At 40.7% G+C, this 20,119-nt stretch overlaps 1 protein-coding gene across 1 annotated transcript in view; it reads left to right on the plus strand.

Annotated features, from left to right (window-relative positions):
- LOC141133458 (uncharacterized) overlaps positions 1-17,328 on the plus strand; it is a 68,792-nt gene extending 51,464 nt beyond the window's left edge. Inside the window, exons 7-12 of the mRNA XM_073622846.1 lie at positions 2,546-2,599; positions 2,745-2,916; positions 8,373-8,540; positions 8,672-8,757; positions 10,167-10,237; positions 16,622-17,328. Of these exons, the coding sequence (XP_073478947.1) occupies positions 2,546-2,599; positions 2,745-2,916; positions 8,373-8,540; positions 8,672-8,757; positions 10,167-10,237; positions 16,622-16,657 (587 nt within the window). The 3' untranslated portion in view covers positions 16,658-17,328. The remainder of the gene's footprint in view (positions 1-2,545; positions 2,600-2,744; positions 2,917-8,372; positions 8,541-8,671; positions 8,758-10,166; positions 10,238-16,621) is intronic.
- Positions 17,329-20,119: the final 2,791 nt, after the last annotated feature.

The following is a 20,119-nucleotide window of genomic DNA, read 5'->3' on the forward strand; positions in this document are numbered from 1 at the left end:
CAAAACAATGGTTCAACCTACAAACATTTCCCAGGGGGATGGGCGCCCAGCCTACAGCAAGCCAACTGTGAGCTTTTCAAGAGAAAAGGAAAAAAAGAAAAAGGTTAAGAAGGGAGAGTAAGAAATCCAAATCCACCACATATGCATCACAGTACCCTCCAAAAGACAACCCTAAAAACAGGTATAAACCACTTGAGGAGCAAACTTAGTGATCCTGCTCAGAATTAAATACATCATAATATAGGTTTATAATTTGCTTCCCCAAGTAATGTAATAATTGATATGGTAGCTCATTCTTACTGGTGAACACTGTCAATAGGACAGAAAGTGATAGGCATTCAAAGCATTATGTTTGTCACAAGGGGCGATGGTAAATCTTGCAATGGTGACACATGTTCTGGTGATATCTTTCTAAGAGGGAATTTCCCCTCATTTTGTAGAGCTTTTCTCTCACTTCCTGTTGTGTCTCTGGGACAGGAATAAACAGAAAAAAATGCCCAATGGGACACACACGAAAAAAAAGTATAGGGGTTAGCAAAAAATAACAGACATACATATTCAACTCCATGCTGCACCATCCATGAAACTATGCAGCTGTCCCTTGGCTCTGCCTCACAGGAGAACATTAGTAAATGTACTTTTGTGATCTAAAAGAGAAGTGTAGCCAAAAAATGTTAGGGCATACTTCTCTTTGAAGTGGACTTACTATAATAGAAGGTGAACTTTTACATAGTTACATAGTTAGTCAGGTTAAAAAATGACACACGTCCATCTAGTTCAACCAATAAAAAAGAAAAGAAAATTCATACAATCCTATATTCACAATCCTATACCAACAGTTGATCCAGAGGAAGGCGAAAAACCCCAGCAAACCAATTTGCTACAGCAGGGGAAAAAATTCCTTCCTGATCCCCCCGAAAGACAATTGTATATTCCCTGGATCAGCTTTACCTATGAATGTTAGTACCCAGTTATATTATGTACATTTAGGAAAGAATCCAGGACTTTTTTTATCTACTGAGCTGGCCAGCTCTTGAGGGAGTCTATTTCATGTTTATTCCACAACCTTTCTGTATTTGGAGAGTAAATCTTTTTTCTTCTAGATGTCCTCTGTAATGACCTTAAAGTGAATAACTCAACACCAAGTTCACTATATGGACCACTTATGTATTTGTACATGTTGATCATATTCCCACTTAATCTCCTCTTCTCAAAAGAGAATAAATTCAGTTCCTCTAATCTTTTCTCATAGCTGAGCTCCTCCATTCCTCTTATCAGTTTGGTTGGCCTGTGTCTCCAGTTCCCCGATATCCTTTTTGAGAACTGGTGCCCAAAACTGAACTGCATATTCCAGATGAGGTCTTACTGTTGATTTGTACAGGGGCAACATTAGATCTCTCTCTCTGGAGTCCATACCTCTCCTAATACAAGAAAGGACTTTGCTCACTTTGGAAACCACAGCTTGGCATTGCATGCTATTATTAAGCTTATGATCTACCAAAACCCCCAGATCCTTCTCCACCATTGATCCCCCCAGTTGTACTTCCCCTAGTATGTTTGATGTGTGCATATTCTTAGCCCCCAAGTGCATAACTTTGCATTTATCAACATTAGACCTCTTTTGCCACATAGTTGCCCGATTGCCACATAGTTGCCCATTTGATTTTAGGCTTTATACAAACTACAGCTACTTGGTATCCTTGTATTTAGGACAGTTTGTCACCTGGGGTAGGTATCAGGGGTTACAGTTAGAGATACAAAGACATACCTCTGGAGTCCACCAAATGCTAAGACCTGTTGTCACTTTGATATATCATAGCCGATATCAGCAGCTATGTTGGCATTGATCAGCTAAAACACAATACTGTTAAAATGTAAATAAGAAAGAATACATTGTAGTTAGCTGTAGCTGAATCCACGATACAGAAATTGCTAAAGCAAACTTGAAAGTTAAAGCGATTGTAAAGTCTTGTTTTTTTTTAAATTAAAAATAACAAACATATCATACTTACCTCCTCTGATGCAGTGGATTTGCACAGAGCAGCCCAGATCCTCCTCTTCTTGGGTCCCTCTTCGGCTTTCTTGGCCCCTCCCTTCTGTTGGGTGCCCCCACAGCAAGCAGCATGCCATGGGGGCACCCGAGCAAAGTCACAGCTCCCTGTGTCCATTCACACACAGAGCTGCAGCCTGGCCCCACCCCCTTTCTATTCTTATTGGCTGACTGACTTTTATTGACAGCAGCGGGAGACAATGGCGCCACGCTGCTGTCTCAGCCACTGAGGAGGGGAGTCCCGTATGGCTGAGACATTCCTACAACATCGCTAGAGCTAGAGGGACCTCAGGCAAGTATTAGGGGGTCTGAGGGGGCTTGCTACACACAGAAGGCTTTTTATCCTAATGCAAGGAATGCATTACGATAAAAAACCTTCTGACTTTACAACCACTTTAAGCAAAAAAAATAATAAAATACATTCTTATGTAACTTTCTAGTTAAACTTTTGTAATCCCCAAGTAGCCCTAAAAAATTTGTTTCTTTATTTTGCAGACACCTTTTGCTTCAAGTCCCCAATTGTCAACACAACATTAATCGATATATCAGGTACTCTTTTCTCCATTTTATTACATTTATTTTTGCTTTGTTCATAAGTGCAGTGTAGAGAATGCACTGAGAAATTTAACTCTATCTATCACTCATTGTTCTGTATCTTTTTTTTTCAAAAAGTTTTTTTATCTTAAAATTTCAGATTTGTGCTCTTTTGTGGACATCGACCCAGAATTACGGAAATATTATTATGGTATAAATGGGACCACTGAGCTCTATTGTGTTAACAACTGCAGCGGCCTCACATTGAATAAATATCGGTTAGACTGTCACCATGGACAGTGCTCACTAGCAAACAAAGGTCCTCTGTGCTAGTAAGTATCAACCATAACTTATCTTCTTATTCATTATTATCTTTAACATACACAGTATATTAGCCAGAGATGTATCTATCAAAGAGATGCATAGAAAAACTCTGTGTTTGCCTAGAGAAATATTCCTGAATAGAGAATTATAAACTATGATTTCTTTTTACAGTTTACTTTACCTCCTCCTTGTATAACACAGCAGAGTTTTCTAAAAAAAAGGTATCCGCAACTCTCACAAATTCCAAAAAATGATATTACCCACTTGAAGACCAGGCCTTTTCGGGCACTTTTTGTTCACAAGTAAAAATCTGTATTTTTTGCTAGAAAAGTACTTACAACCCCAAACGATTATATATATATATATATATATATATATATATATATATATATATATATATATACATAAATACATGTGTGTATATATATATATATATATATATATATATATATATATATATATATATATACATATATACATATATATATACATATATATATACATACATATATATATATACATATATATATATATATATATATATATATATATATATATATATATATATATATATATATATACACATACATACATATGTAGCACTAACTCACTGTGGAGCTGCTGTCAAACAGTGTAGGCACCAGTCACATGAGTGTTTTTTCCAATGCTTTAATGGGAGATAACTGGAAAAAGTAGCAGGAAAGAGGTAGAAGAAGAGTTGCAGGGAAGTTCAAATACCTTTTCTTGGCGTAGCACTAAGCAATTGAAATCTTTAGGATGAATGTTTCCTCAGCTCAGGATTAAATCTTTGCCCGCCTGGATAGGTCTCTTTCACTAACCTAGTAGCCGGTACGCAGCATGAACAAAAAGTCTCTGCCACAGACTTGAGTGGAATAAAACCCGTACGATCCTCTGCCACAGGATGTAGTGGTTTTCGATGAACAGCAAACACAGTACCAGGACCTTTAAGCCAACCCGGCAGTACTTGTGCGGTAGGGTAGTTTAGGATGCGTCCTCCAATCGAGTCACCAGGCCCTTCTTAAGACCAGCCTTGCATGGTCCCTTCCAAGATGGGTCCTCCCCTGGATCTTCCTGATTGTCCAGCTTTTTACCGCAGGACAGACAGCACAGGACCATCCCCACGACAGCAGACCCCAGACAGGCCTCTGGGTCTACCTACCTGGCTGCAGCAACGTAACCCTCCAGGCCGGAGAGCTACGAGGTAGAACTCACTGACGCATACCTCTAGGCCAGGAGGGCCTCGAGGTGGAAAAACCCCTCTAAACATGGCGTTTGTCCCATAAATACCCTCTCCCAGAATGCAACTCGGAGGACCACCTCCGCCGAGTTATCTCCGGGACAGAGGAGCACTCATACACTTCAGCATGTTGCCTTTCCAACACCAACCCATGGTGACAATGACACCCACAGGCACAGTGTGAAACTACATGCAACACAGCCAAACTAGAACAGAGGCTAAATCTGACAATAAACTGAATCTGAACTATGTACAGAACAGATGACCCACTAAATTTACCTATAAGCGGTAGATTGAAAAATCTACCAGCGCTACACATATATATATATATATATATATATATATATATACATATATATATATATATATATATATATATATATATATATATATATATATATATATATACATATATATATATATATATATAGTATCTCACAGAAGTGAGTACACCTCTCACATTTTTGTAAATATTTTATTATATCTTTTCATGTGACAACACTGAAGTAATGACACTTTGCTACAATGTAAAATAGTGAGTGTACAGCTTGTATAACAGTGTAAATTTGCTGTCTTCTCAAAATAACTCAACGCACGGCTATTAATGTCTACACCGCTGACAACAAAAGTGAGTACACCCCTAAGTGCAAATGTCCAAATTGGGCCCAATTAGCCATTTTCCCTCCCCGGTGTCATGTGACTCGTTAGTGTTACAAGGTCTCAAGTGTGAATGGTGAGCAAGTGTCTTAAATTTGGTGTTATCGTTCTCATTCTTTCATACTGGTCACTGGAAGTTCAACATGGCACCTCATGGCTAAGAACTCTCTGCAGATCTGAAAAAAAGAATAGTTGCTCTACATAAAGATGGCCTAGGCTATAGGAAGATTGCCAAAACCCTGAAACTGAGCTGCAGCACAGTGGCCAAGACCATACAGCGGTTTAACGGGACAGGTTCCACTCAGAACAGGCCTCACCATGGTCGACCAAAGAAGTTGAGTGCACGTGCTCAGCGTTATATCCAGAGGTTGACTTTGGGAAATAGACTTACGAGTGCTGCCAGCATTGCTGCAGAGGTTGAAGGGGTGGGGGGTCAACCTGTCAGTGCTCAGACCATACGCCGCACACTGCATCAAATTGGTCTGCATGGCTGTCATCCCAGAAGGAAGCCTCTTCTAAAGATGATGCACAAGAAAGGCTGCAAACAGTTTACTGAAGACAAGCAGACTAAGGACATGGATTACTGGAACCATGTCCTGTGGTCTGATGAGACCAAGATAAACTTATTTGACTCAGATGGTGTCAAGCGTGTGTGGCGGCAACCAGGTGAGGAGTACAAAGACAAATGTGTCTTGTCTACAGTCAAGCATGGTGGTGGGAGTGTTATGGTCTGGGGCTGCATGAGTGCTTGCCGGGACTGGGGAGCTACAGTTCATTGAGGAAACCATGAATGCCAACATGTACTGTGAAGCAAAGCATGATCCCCTCCCTTCGGAAACTGGGCCACATGGCAGTATTCCAACATGAAAAAGACCCCAAACACACCTCCAAGACGACTACTGACTTTCCTAAAGAAGCCAAGGGTAAAGGTGATGGACTGGCAAAGCATGTCTCCAGACCTAAACCATATTGAGCATCTGTGGGGCATCCTCAAACGGAAGGTGCAGGAGCGCAAGGTCTCTAACATCCACCAGCTCTGTGATGTCATCATGGAGGAGTGGGAGAGGACTCCAGTGGCAACCTGTGAAGCTCTGGTGAATTCCATACCCAAGAGGGCTAAGACAGTGCTGGGAAATAATGGTGGCCACACAACATATTGACAATTTGGGCCCAATTTGGACATTTTCACTTAGGGGTGTACTCACTTTTGTTTCCAGCTGTTTAGACATTAATGGCTGTGTGTTGAGTTATTTTGAGGGGACAGCAAATTTACACTGTTATACAAGCTGTACACTCCCACCACCATGCTTGACTGTAGACAAGACACATTTGTCTTTGTACTCCTCACCTGGTTGCCGCCACACACGCTTGACACCATCTGAATCAAATAAGTTTATCTTGGTCTCATCAGACCACAGGACATGGTTCCAGTAATCCATGTCCTTAGTCTGCTTGTCTTCAGTAAACTGTTTGCAGCCTTTCTTGTGCATCATCTTTAGAAGAGGCTTCCTTCTGGGATGACAGCCATGCAGACCAATTTGATGCAGTGTGCGGCGTATGGTCTGAGCACTGACAGGTTGACCCTCCACCCCTTCAACCTCTGCAGCAATGCTGGCAGCACTCATAAGTCTATTTCCCAAAGTCAACCTCTGGATATAACGCTGAGCACGTGCACTCAACTTCTTTGGTCGACCATGGTGAGGCCTGTTCTGAGTGGAACCTGTCCCGTTAAACCGCTGTATGGTCTTGGCCACTGTGCTGCAGCTCAGTTTCAGGGTTTTGGCAATCTTCCTATAGCCTAGGCCATCTTTATGTAGAGCAACTATTCTTTTTTTCAGATCTGCAGAGAGTTCTTAGCCATGAGGTGCCATGTTGAACTTCCAGTGACCAGTATGAAAGAATGAGAACGATAACACCAAATTTAAGACACTTGCTCACCATTCACACTTGAGACCTTGTAACACTAACAAGTCACATGACACCGGGGAGGGAAAATGGCTAATTGGGCCCAATTTGGACATTTTCACTTAGGGGTGTACTCACTTTTGTTGTCAGCGGTGTAGACATTAATAGCCGTGCGTTGAGTTATTTTGAGAAGACAGCAAATTTACACTGTTATACAAGCTGTACACTCACTATTTTACATTGTAGCAAAGTGTCATTTCTTCAGTGTTGTCACATGAAAAGTTAGAATAAAATATTTACAAAAATGTGAGGGGTCTACTCTTTTTTGTGAGATATATATATATTTAGCAGAGACCCTAGGGAATAAAATGACGATTGTTGCAAATTTTTAATGAATTGTAATGCAAAAAAACACAATATATAACCCACATTTTTGATACAATATTAAAAAAAAATGATGTTATACTGCGTACATATATACATTACATGTCACGCTTTAAATTTGTGCACACTCGCGGAATGGCGACAAACTATTATACTTAAAAATCTCCATAGACGACACTTTAAATTTTTTCACAGATTACCTATTTAGAGTTACAGAGGAGGTCCAGCAGTAGAATTATTGCTCTTGCACTAACGTTCACGTCGATACCTCACATGTGTGGTGCAAACACTGTTTATTTATTTTTTTACATTGTCCAATTATTTATTTATTTTTCTATCTCTTTTATTCCTATTGCAAGGAATGTAAACATCCCTTGTAATAGACTTAAGGGATGACAGGTCCTCTTTATGGAGAGATCTTTAGTCTATAAGACCCCATCTCTCTTCTACTTTTAAAAGCAAAGGATCAAAAGAAAGAAAGTTTACTTCCGCCCTAAACCAGAAGTGACGTAATGATGTTGCTCCAGTCATCCAAGATCATAGAGGACCTCTATGGCCAGCTGTGTGAACCGTCGGACCAGTAAAAACGGCAAGCCTGAGAAACACCAGTGAGCGGCAGGATGGGGGAACGACCCCTCCCGCTGCTTCTGACAGCAACCTAATTAGCCGCTCGGGCCACTTTCATGAGAAAGACAATTGCTGGCTGAAAACTTTAGCCATAACCCTGGTAAACCACTTGCAAGCCAAAACGTATATTTACAGATTGCGGTCGGTAAGTGGTTGCCCAATGTTTGATATTTGTTGAAGTCATGCAAACCCTTCCTTTATGGCTCTGTTCCAACTAAACTTTCAGAACATTTGGTTTATAGCACAGATACAGCACAATATTGTGTGCTAACTTCCAAAGTGGTAGCTGGAAATAAATTGGGCCCCCCTTACCAGTCCAGAGGCTGTCTACCAACAAGTTCAGGTTCAGTTTAGGGGTCTTTTTACCTTTTATTGCAGATCTTGAACAAAATGTAGGGAAGAGGGTTTAGGGTGCAGAATACTCGATGCAAAGAATCCATGTAAATACTTTCTGCTCCAAGAAGGCACTGTCATCTACTATTCAAATTACTAAAATCATTACTCTGTCTATAGCAAAGTCTGTTCCGTGTAATTTTTCCTTGTCCCTCCTCTTTAGCATTCATACAATGCAAACTCTAATTTTTGTACCAAGGCGATCTGTACTCATTCTCCATTCTCAAAACTTCTTCTCAGCTGTCAGATTTCATCCAGCTACTGGTACACAGGGGATCAATGCGAAACAGCTATCAGTAAACCTGGGGTCATCGCTGGAGTCACTGTTGGTCTGGTTGTTCTCCTTGTTTTAATTTTAATTCTGGTCTACTTCTCGTATAGACGTCAGTATCGTTCAGACAGAATGAAGTGAGTGATTTATTCATACAAAAGAAAAAAATAAATTAAAGGATCATAGCCTATTTAGCAAAAATGTCAGAAGATACATTTTTTTTTTATCTTACCACTTTTAAATGTATATTTTATTTTTCTAAAATTAGAATGATACAGCCAGAATTGCGTTCATATAAGGACGTCCGAGAGCCATATGGTTTTCAAAGAAACCCAAGAAACAAGACCAGAGAAGGTGAGGGATCATAAAAGACACATTTGGTCAGTTCCTAACTCTTATCACAACCATTCAGTGCCCTAGCATCTGCCATGTGTATCACCCTCCTAATTGCCCAAGGTATTATTACTGTCACCCTCTCAAATCGTCCTAGTGATGACTTTCACCACAACCTAAAATAAAGATAAGTGCAAAAGTTTGAGTTGTTACAAAAACTGAACTGAAGTCTTCCAGTCGGGAAAACTGTTTATGTGAGGATTTCATTCTCTTTGAAGAGATTTTTAGACTGTGTTGGTGAGCTTTGGGCTTGTGCAGATGGCATACGTCAGACATCAGTTTCAGATCACATCTATGATCATTCAGAATTCATTGACAATAGTATTAAGCCTGGTACACATGCCGGGATATGGGCCGGTATCGGTTGGTTCAACAGAAACCTGCTGATATTCGGCCCGTGTGTACAGCAGCTATTTCTGACAGAAGCTGGCTGAACGTTTGGCTTCTGTCAAATGGGCATGCTGGAAAAACAGCTGCTGATCAGCATCCGATCAGTATTTGCAGCCAATGGTTGCAAGGGCTGACTGGTGTGTCCCCCTGTCAGAACAATATACCTCAGTGGGGAGATCGCTGTACTAACATTGCATAGTTAGTACAGTGAGTCAAGTTCCTCCACCCCAAACTCGCTCATCCATGTCTTTATGGACCTTGCTTTGTGCACTGGTGAGCAGTCATGTTGGAACAGAAAGGAGCCATCCCCAAACTGTTCCCACAAAGTTGGGAGCATGAAATTGTCAAAAATGTCTTGGTATGCTGACACCTTAAGAGTTTCCTTCACTGGAACTAAGGGGCCAAGCCCAACCCCTGAAAAAAAAAACCCACACCATAATCCCCCCCTACACCAAATGATTTGGACCAGTGCACAAAGCAAGGTCCATAAAGACATGGATGAGCAAGTTTGGGGTGGAGGAACTTGACTAGAATGCACATAGCTCTGACCTCAACCCAATAGAACACCTTTGGGATGAATTAGGCCTTCTCGTCCAACATCAGTGCCTGACCTCACAAATGCGCTTCTGGAAGAATGGTCAAACATTCCCATAGACACACTCCTAAACCTTGTGGACAGCCTTCCCAGAAGAGTTGAAGCTGTTATAGCTGCAAAGGGTGGGCCAACTCAATATTGAACCCTATGGACTAAGACTGGGATGCCATTAAAGTTCATGTGCGTGTAAAGGCAGGCGTCCCAATACATTTGCTAATATAGTGTATTACTTTTTTGGAATTGGGTTTAATACTGGATTAAATAGAGTACATAAGATAAAAAAAAATATATATAGTATTATTGATACAGACTTTAATATATTTCCAGGAATATTTAATAGTAATCATGTTAAAGTCTTTATATATGTACTGTATGTCTGTTTTAGGATTTGTGAGCTCTGACTCAAACGACAGTGGGTTTCGACCATCCATGGAAAGGGTAAACACAGGAATGCAGGTATGTGAGGGGACACATGATAAAATCTTGTCTTTTCATTAGAAAAATAATATGTTTACAGATGAATTTATTATAGCAGCGCTACTATCATAAAGTTTATGATCAGCTTTCATGTTTATATGGTACACATAAGTAGTAGGTAGGTAATTGACAGATGATGTGAGAAGACAGTCTGAGAAACCTCAGATGGAAATCTTGCTATGTTGTATCATAAAATACACCACACCGCAATCTGTGCACCACACTCCCCTTTGGGATTTACACTCACCAGAGGGTTGTATGTATCAGGCATGGATTGATAAACCACAGCTTTCCTCAGAGACAAGGGCGGTATCACAGCATATCCATCGGTTCTCAGAGTACAAAAAAAGGCTCCAATAGTGTAATTCCGTTATCTCAATTATCTGCCATGCTGCTTCCTTATCAGACAAACTTGTCAGACAAGTTTGTCTGATAAGGAAGCAGCATGGCATGTTTACTATATACACATGAAAGCTGATCATAAACTTTATGATAGTAGTGCTGCTATTATAATTTTAGGCACCTGATTTGGATCTGTGCAATTGTTATTATTATTCTTTTTACCGACATTTATGCGCTTGCATATTAAGCGGCAGCTGTTTTTTATTATTATTACACAGTGATGACATTTATGGTTACAAGTGTGGAAGTTCTATTTATCATATGAAACCTGACGTATCTTTAGCGCCGAGATAGTGGAAAAAAGCCTCATATTCACTGTATTTTTAGATGCAGATGGATTTATATTTGAAAAAAATAGAAGGCACAGCTAGGTTATGCTAAAAGAAAAAGGACATCAAAGTATTTTTTGACTTTCACCCTTGCATCTAAGAACTACATAAACAGATGCATGCAACAACAGGTCAATTTCTACAGATTACTGGAAATAAGCTTAAGTGTAAGCTTCCCTTTCAGGATGATGTTCAGAAAATCCCACTGCAATTCCATATCCAGTAAGTAGTACATACCACAGCTCCACCCAATAGAATGTTGAAGGTCCTCCCAAGACAGATGCTGCTATTGGGAGTAGTGTGCAGCGCACAAAGCTATGGAAGGAGACCTGTGGAACTTGAACAACCTAGAGTGGACACTACTAACCTAAGTTGGAAGCAGGAGGGCACATTGCGCAAACCAGGAGTCTCAAACTGATGGCCCTCCAGTTGAAGTGAAAATACAAATGCCATCATGCCTCTGCTTGTGGGAGTCATGCCAGCCTTGCAATGCCTCGTGGGACTTGTAGTTTTGCAACAGCTGGAGGGCCGCCAGTTTGAGACCCCTGGTGCAAACGCTCAGGTTGAACGGTCCGGAGATGCCACTAGGGGAAGCATTATTGTGAAATTTATCCCATCCTGCAAACATCAGCATGGAGACAAATGAGGGGTGAGCATTTTTTTCTGGATAGGGCCACCAACAGTTTCATCTGTAATGGGAGGGTCTTCGCCATTTCAAACAGGAGGAGCTATGGTATGTACCAATTGGATTCTGGATGCAGAATGGCATAGGAGGATCTTCTGAAAACAAAAGCAGAGCTCTGGTGTGCAGGATTCTATATTTTTTATTTCCCCTTGTGCAGCTTTCTGTCCTTTATTTTAATGATCACTGAGGGGGATTAAACTTGGAAGGGGATGAGGACTCCTATATACAGTCCTGTATATACACTTCACTCTTCTCTCTCCAGCATAAACACTTGCTGCTCACCGTTTTCTCCTCCAGCACTTCTCTTGCTGCAGACTGTTCCTCCACCAGCACTTACTTTGCTGCAGACTGTCACTCCTCCAGACCAGCTAGCACTGCATGGGTAGGCCTGACACTGCTTCAGCCAGGCCTCAATGAACTGCCTTTTTGCAGCCAGGGACCTCGGGCCCCTGTGGCGTAGAATAGTCCAGGTGCTAGCTGTCCTCTATTCAGCTACCGCTCCCCGATAGCTCTCTTCAGGCCCTGCCAGCCAGCCTGGCTGCAAAGACCCCTTTGTCATGGTTATGCAATAGAGTTTCTCTGTCAGCTTACTTGTCTCCATGTGTTCATCTCTAAAGACCAGCTGCCTCTCACATGACTGGTTTTATAACCTCTCCTCTAAGCATGGCCCCACCCCAGGCCCTATCAGGGAACACTATATTAACCTGTGCACTGCAAGACAGCAGGGCTGATCAACCATTGTGTGTTAGCCCCTGTGTGTACTTGCTCTGTTTCCTATGTCTGATTCCAGTTACCGACTTTGGCCTGTTCTTAACTATTCCTGTCTGCTCGTGACCCTGACCTTTGGCGTGTCCCCGACCATCCCTGTTTGCCTGTGACCCTGAACCTTGGAGTGAACTCTGTTAACCTTGTCTGCTTGTGGCCACATCTCCCAGTTCTCTCTGGTGTGCCTCCCCAGTCCTCCTGACTGTGCTCACTCACCAGCCCTCCTGGCTGCGACCAGTAGTCCTCCATGCAGACCCTTAAAAGTGTTCTCTCCCGCTGTCCTCTACTTGCTCTCTCATGTGCCTCTCCTTCCAGGATCTCGTCCCTCCTCCTGGATGCATCCGAGCCCAGCCCAGGGTCACCCCCCCAGACTGGGGAGCTCCCTGTGGGGCCCAACAGCCACGACACATCTCTCACTCCATCTCTTCCACCCGACCACTCCTCCCCAGCTGGGCTGACCCCAGTTATTTAAGGAGGCCTGCCCCCGGCCAATCCAAGTTGGGGATTGGTCAAGGATTCCTAAGATACCACAGGCAGCTCCACCTCTCTTCCCCTCCTCTCCTTCTTGAAAATGGCAGAAGGAAGAGGGAGGAAACCGAGAAGTGCCTGTGAGTCATCAGCTGCTGTCCTTAGCCACTCCCAGCCCCGAATGAAAACAAACAGGCCTAGCAGCCAGCTAGGCCTGCCTAAATTTACCTACACTGCCAGAAAAAACCTCACTAACTAGAGGGTGCTACACAAGCAAGAAAATTAGCTTTAAACACGCCCTCACTTATGTTGGTAGCTGCGGACACTATGAAACAATTCACTTTAAAACTTTACAGCACTGTAGTAATTCAAGTAATTCTTTTAGCAACCTAGTTCCCCCCACTCTCCTAGCAGTGACTGAGCTGGTCTTCTCCCTCTGCTCCTCCCTTCGTCACTGACTCAGTGGTTCAGCTCACTCTCCTTCCACATCCCAGATTAGAAGGCTAAATACAAGTAAAAGGCGCAACACACTAGTACCTCAAAGATGACCATAATATAATAAAAACCAGCAATGGGTAAATTATTATGATGGATAATGGGTCTGCGAGTCAGGGCTGCCACCAAAATAGACCAGAAGCCAGAAATCGAGTAGAGCTGAGAAAAACAAGGAGAGGGGTGCCTCTGAATAAATAGTATACACTTTAATTAAAAAAAAAGCAATATCAACTCACATGAGAGAAAGCAATGTTGCACATAGGTGAGCTGGATACCGTCCAGGGGCAGGGTCAAAGTGGATGATCAGGTCACGGTGAGGTCCACTTCTCACTAGTATAGTGGAGTCCTGCTGGGACATCAAATATCCAGGGGAGGGTGTGAAGGTGGTGAGCTGTCAAAGCCAGGGCTCTCAGCGCTGCTGTTCCTTGTTTGTCCTCGTTGATCACCGCTTGCAAGATGAAAGACCGCCATGCGGTGTCAGATCTCATCCAGAGCGAGGCTTGTAAGGCATGTGGAGGCGTGGGGCTGTGATGTCACTAACATGCGACGCGTTTCCGAGCTTTCGCCCTGCGATTGGTGTGACAGCCGCACTCCTTTTTCAAGCATAAAGGATGGGATAGGGGAGCAGTCTTAAATACTGGGACAAGGGGCGGAGTCAGTGGGTGTGCATATGCAATGATTGATGGAGACATAAAGTGCATCACATACGATATGGGGAACACGTAAAATTCATATAAAAATCTCACAGTATTACTGAACACAGAAGAAAAAGAATATTACTAAACACAGAAAAAAAGAAGGAAAGAGGCTCATGTTAAAATACATAAATGCAACACTAACGAATCAATAAATAGATTCATTAAAAAACAAATTAATAAAAAGTTAGACAATTAATCGAAGGATTATTACATGATTAATTATAGACTTAATAGATTATAGAGAGCTCACTAGAAGGTGACTGTGGTCACCTGTCCAGTGTGCACCATTCTCAATATAACGACATATACACATGTATATATAATCATGCACACACATATATACAAGCAGGATTGAAAAAGTGAGAGAGAGTGGCAAAGTGTGCAGGCGGGGGGAGAGAAAAAGGAGCGAAACTGAGAGAAACTAAAGGAAGTATGTAGGAGGGGAAGGTGGTAGGGGAGGAGAATGTAACTATGTGGGTCATCTCCAGGCCTTCAAGGTGAATACTCACAAGGGCTTTGACCCAGCTACCCCCATGGGAAATGAAGATGAAATCCTGCGATAATGATAAACGGTGTGATTAAAAATGAATAAGAACAGATCAATATAAATGATGTAATAAGTATAAGAGCACACACACATGGCTATATATAATCTATTATAGAGTCAATTCAGATCAATGGACCAAGATTATAATACTGTGGCAATCTCAATGCCATCGTTGAGGCCTCCATTGTAAATCCAGAAGGTCTCTCTTGCGCATAGTTTTTTTAAACGCTCTGCGTGAGAGACCTTGGTATTTGTTCTATCACCCACACCTGCAGGCCAGCAGTGGATTTTTGATGAAACTCTGCAAAATACTATGGGACACTAAGTTTATCCTTGCCCCGTTCAATGAGTCTTCTATGTTGGCCGAACCTCTGCCTAAGAGGGTGGATGGTGCAGCCAACATATATCAACCCACAGGGGCAAGTGAGTCCATAGACCACAAAGTCTGATGAACAATTGAAAAAGTTGTCCAGCTAAGTTCTACTCTTAGTGCAAAAAGATTTCTTTCCATGTTGGACAAATTGACAAGTTTTGCACAAAGCCTTTAGGCACTGGTACATGCCCACAAGGGGTATAAGAACCAGAGGACTAGGACTGATATGAACAGGTTTTAGTTTATTGGGAGCTATCTTGTTTTTGAGATTGGGGGCCTTTTGGTAGGTCACTCTCGGTTTCCCTGGAAGAATGTTTCTTAAATGGGGGTTCTGTTGCAGTATATTCCAGTGGTTGCTAAGTATATTCTCCATTTTTTTATATCGGTAGTGAAATGTGGTTATGAATCTGGTGGAGTGATAAATGGGTTCTCGTACTGTTTTGGGAGGTTTACCTTTAGAATGATTCAAATAAATGATTGTTGAAAAAATGTATACCGTAATAAAGTCCAGTCTTAAATGGTGCAAAAAAATCACAGAGCTGCTTTGGGTAAGACTTCTGTTCAGGCTTCTTGCTGTCCAGGTCTTCCCATACCAGGGTGTTTTCTGAATGAGACTGAAAGTATACCCTGTGTTTTTGCCACGGAAGAAGCGAGCATCACAGTGAGAGAGATCCACCCCAGGAGGAGGTTGAGGGATTAGAATACCCCAGTGTCTGTCGAACCAAAGGTTGAGGTGCCCATTCTGGATACAGACAGTATACTTAGTATATGCGTCTTACCCCTGCAGGGGTGCTAGAATCTGGTGAGTGGGGAACTGAAGGGGAGAATGGAAGTCACTTGATTCTTTGCACACTGGTGGGAAAATCCAGGCATGAGTCACTTTGGAAAAGCACAAGTCCCTTTCTAATCTGCGATTTTTTGCACCATTTAAGACTGGACATTATTATATATTTTTTCAATAATCATTTTTATTCATTTTCATTTTTATATCTTTTTTGATACACTTTTTAATACTGGATTTTGCTTTAGATACTTTTCTTTAATACCATAATTAATTCACTATCACTTTATTATTATATATGAATTTGCATATATGTATCTCTAGGAATGAGTATTGCCTGTATTAGATGAATTGATGAGATTAGCATCACTTTTTGCACGAACACTTCAGAACAAGGCGTTGGATATAAAGTTTCCAATAGCACGAAGAATAGAGCCATACTAGCACATTACTTAATATAGGTCACAGGTTAAACATACACCTTTTCATTTTCCTTGTAAAAGTGACCCAATGGGCAATCACCTTTTTAGTTGATGGGAATAGGCACCAGTTACTCATTTTCATACTCACCTGGGAAGAGTGACTCAATGTGTGGAGTCGCCCTTCAGGTGACGGGACACTCTATTTATAGCAGCAAAAAATGTACCTATTGTATACTCACTTGGAGGAGTGAGTTATTGGAGAGGATCACTCTTCAGGTGATAGGCAGCGCCATTCACCCCATACACATACATTTCCTCAGATCCTTGTATTATTATTTATTTTTGACACTGCAACTACAAATATTAATATTACTAAAACATCTATTTTGTATACACAGGTTACCACTCCTAGACCTCAACTGATTTATGGATAGCCTCAGCAGTAAGTCACTAACACGAAAATGCCACCACCCAGGACATGGAACTCTAAACTCTGTCCTATGAAGAACGGAAACAACCGATGACAAACACGCTGATGAAAATGTATTGACATTCCCAAGAAAGTGAATAAGAAAACATTTAAGCAATGATAATTGACATAATTACATTTCTTGCAGTATAAAATAATGACATTCCTACTAAAAACTTTATTTCTGAAAATTTTAGAGTTTTAATGGGCATTGGACATCCTTGTGTATACTAAAAGATAATATTTCTGAGAACATAAAAACGTGTATCTTTTGATTTTTTTTTTTAATGTTGTAATGTGGGAAAGCATCATTGCTTGAAAAATATGAAACAACACAAAATCTGCTCAAAAATTTTTCAAAAATATTACAGTATTTATTATTTATACTATTATGTTAGATTTACAATTTATTATTTAAAATGAAGTGTCATTAGAGCATTATATTTTTCTATTAAAACTAATAAAAATTGTTGCTGTGTAAATAAAATTACTTAGTGGGTCCTCGGAATGCATTGCGTTGCAAAGAACTACATTTTAGACATTGTTCTACCAATTAAGAAAGTTCATTAGAATTTCAAAATATACACTACATGTATACCTTATTAAAAAATAAAGTACTGCAAAAAGATCACAAAATGTTAATGTGTTTACATGTAGCTATCCTAAACCATAAAAATAATATAAAAGCAAGAAATAAAAAAAAAAATGACAAAAAATTTTACAAAAGTTTATTGAAACGAGATACATAACAAAATTAACGCTTGAATGACAATCTAAAAATCCCACTGTGGTTAAAATGTAACAACGTAGTCACCCCCTCTAAACTATAACGATTGAACATCTACATAATCAACAAAACACAACAAAATGTGATGTAACACAATAAATCAAAGACTATAAAACAAATGTCATCATGAAATATCACTGTGAATATCGTAAATTCAGCGTGTACTGTATAATGAGAAGACACTACACGTATTAATATATTTGGTTACAGTTTTTTTTTTATAGAAAACAGCTAAAAAACTAAAGACAATTAAAAAAGGCAGACAAAAGTTAATCAACTCTGTTTATATTGTACAATCCAAACAAATTTGCAGAATATTTGAATTAAGGATGGAAGGAAAGTGTTTTTCTGGTATTAGGTAACAGTACTTCCAAAGTTCAGACATTAGTTGGTTAATCTTTGAATTACTTGGAATCATATTAAAACATAACATAATAATGAATAATATTAAATTTATTAAAAACTGATTTGTAATAAAAAAAAGTGATGCTACTACAAGCAGATATGCAATTAAAATAAACCTTTTAATACAGTGCCTTAAGAAAGTATTCATACTCCTTGGAATTTTCCTAATTTTGTCATGTTACAGCCAAAAAGGTAAATGTATTTTATTGGGATTTTATGTGATAGACCAACACAAAGTGACACATAATTGTGAAGTGGAAGGAAATGGTTTTCAATTTTTTTTACAAATAAAAATGTGAAAAATGTGGCGTGCATTAGTATTCAGCCCCCTTTGCTCTGATATGCCTAATTAAAATCTAGTGGAACCAATTGCCTTCAGAAGTCACCTAATTTGTCCACCTGTATGTAATTTAATCTCAGGATAATTTCAGCTGTTCTGTGAAGCCCTCGGAGATTTGTTAGAGAACCTTAGTGAACAAACAGCATCATGAAGGCCAAGGAACACACCAGACAGGTCAGGGATAAGGTTGTGGAGAAGTTTAAAGCAGTGTTAGGTTTAAAAAAATACCCCAAGCTTTGAACATCTCAAGGAGCACTGTTCAATCTATCATCCAAAAATGGAAAGAATATGGCACAACTGCAAACCCACCAAGACATGGCCTTCCACCTAAACTGACAGGTCAGGCAAGGAGAGCATTCATCAGAATAGCAGCTAAGAGGCCCATGGTAATTCTGGAGGAATAAAGGTGAAGGGCGGGGCATGAAATGTCCCTGCCCCCAACACCTGCGGGTGGTCATTTAAAGTCATTTAAAAAAAAAAAAATTAAAAAAAAATTAAATAAATAATAATTCTTACTAAAATTACTTACCTTTGATTGGTTAATGAGTTTGTCAGTTGCCCCAAACAGTTCTCTGGCATGAGCATCAGCCTATAAAAGAAAAGAGGATGCGTCATTACTGGGCAGAAGACGGCGAAGATCAGAAGAGGAGCACATCTACACTTACCTGTCATGGAGCAGTTACTTCGCCAGATGATGGACCGGGCGGCATCTGACGATGGTGACATTTGGATGCGTCACTGCCTCTCTCTTCCTGGCTCTTCTGCTATCCTGGAACAGGTTCCTCCATCTTCTTCTGCCGTTTTCCCCTCTGGCTCCATTGTTTCTGACCCTCCGGTTCCCTGGTCCGTTCGTTCCTCTCGCCCCCCATCTTCTTCCCTTCATTTATCTACTGAGGGCAGGTTTTCCCCTTGTTCTGCCCCTAATCCTCTGGTTTTCCAGAGTGGACATTCTTCTTTTCCTTCCAGCACAGTGCATGACAGTTCCTCTCTGCCTCGGATTATGATGTTGTAATCTCCGCCTTCTTTGTTTCCTCCGCGCCCTCCTTCCATCCATGATATTGCTTCTTCTACTCCGGACGGGATCACTGGCACATGCGCAGTTCATTCTGTCAGGAAAACACAGATACATCTACAAGGACCTCGCAGGTTCAATTCCCCGGATGGGCATGTCAATAGGAAATTCACTCATAAGAGGTTATTTTCTTTTTGATGTGTTATAATTTCTGTATTGGTTTGTTTTAATTTTCCTGATTGTCCTACTGTTGTTTTAACCCCTTTCTAGTGTTGCTGCTTCTGCTAAAGTGACGCAGGCTTCTTCTGCAGGTCTTTCAAAGACTGCAGATCCCTTTGTCATGGCGACTGGTGCTGAGAGGATGCAAATTGGAAAAAAGCGTCTTTGTAAAACTAAAGGTATTGTTTTGCAACCTACAGTGTTAAGTGATTATGAATTTTAGATCCTAATTTGAATTATTTTCTTGATCCAGGTATTTCTCAGCCTAATGTATCTTCTGCTGGTCCTTCGTTGCTGACTGATCGTGTTGTCATGGTGCCTGACCATACATCTACTGAATGTGAGATTTCACAGGCTCCTATGCTCTCTGATTCAGCGAATAATACTGATGCTATTGTTTCCAACCCTACTGGTGAGTTTGCTGATTCTTCAAGATTTCAAGAACTGTTTTGTTAATTTTCTAAATTTTTGTCCACATTCGCTAGTTGGGTTAATGTTGACCAACCCAAGTCAACTCCGAGTGCAGCTTCAGTATGGCTGGATCCTTTGTCTGTCTCGCATAGTGTTCCATCTCTATAACGGTAGCTACTGCACCTATGCTTCCTGATACTCCTGGGGTACTAATTCCTCCACTGATTCCAGACTCTTGTTTAAAGGAAGTCGT

This window comes from Aquarana catesbeiana, linkage group LG03, assembly GCF_042186555.1.
Source record: "Aquarana catesbeiana isolate 2022-GZ linkage group LG03, ASM4218655v1, whole genome shotgun sequence".
Taxonomy (NCBI): Eukaryota; Metazoa; Chordata; class Amphibia; order Anura; family Ranidae; genus Aquarana; species Aquarana catesbeiana.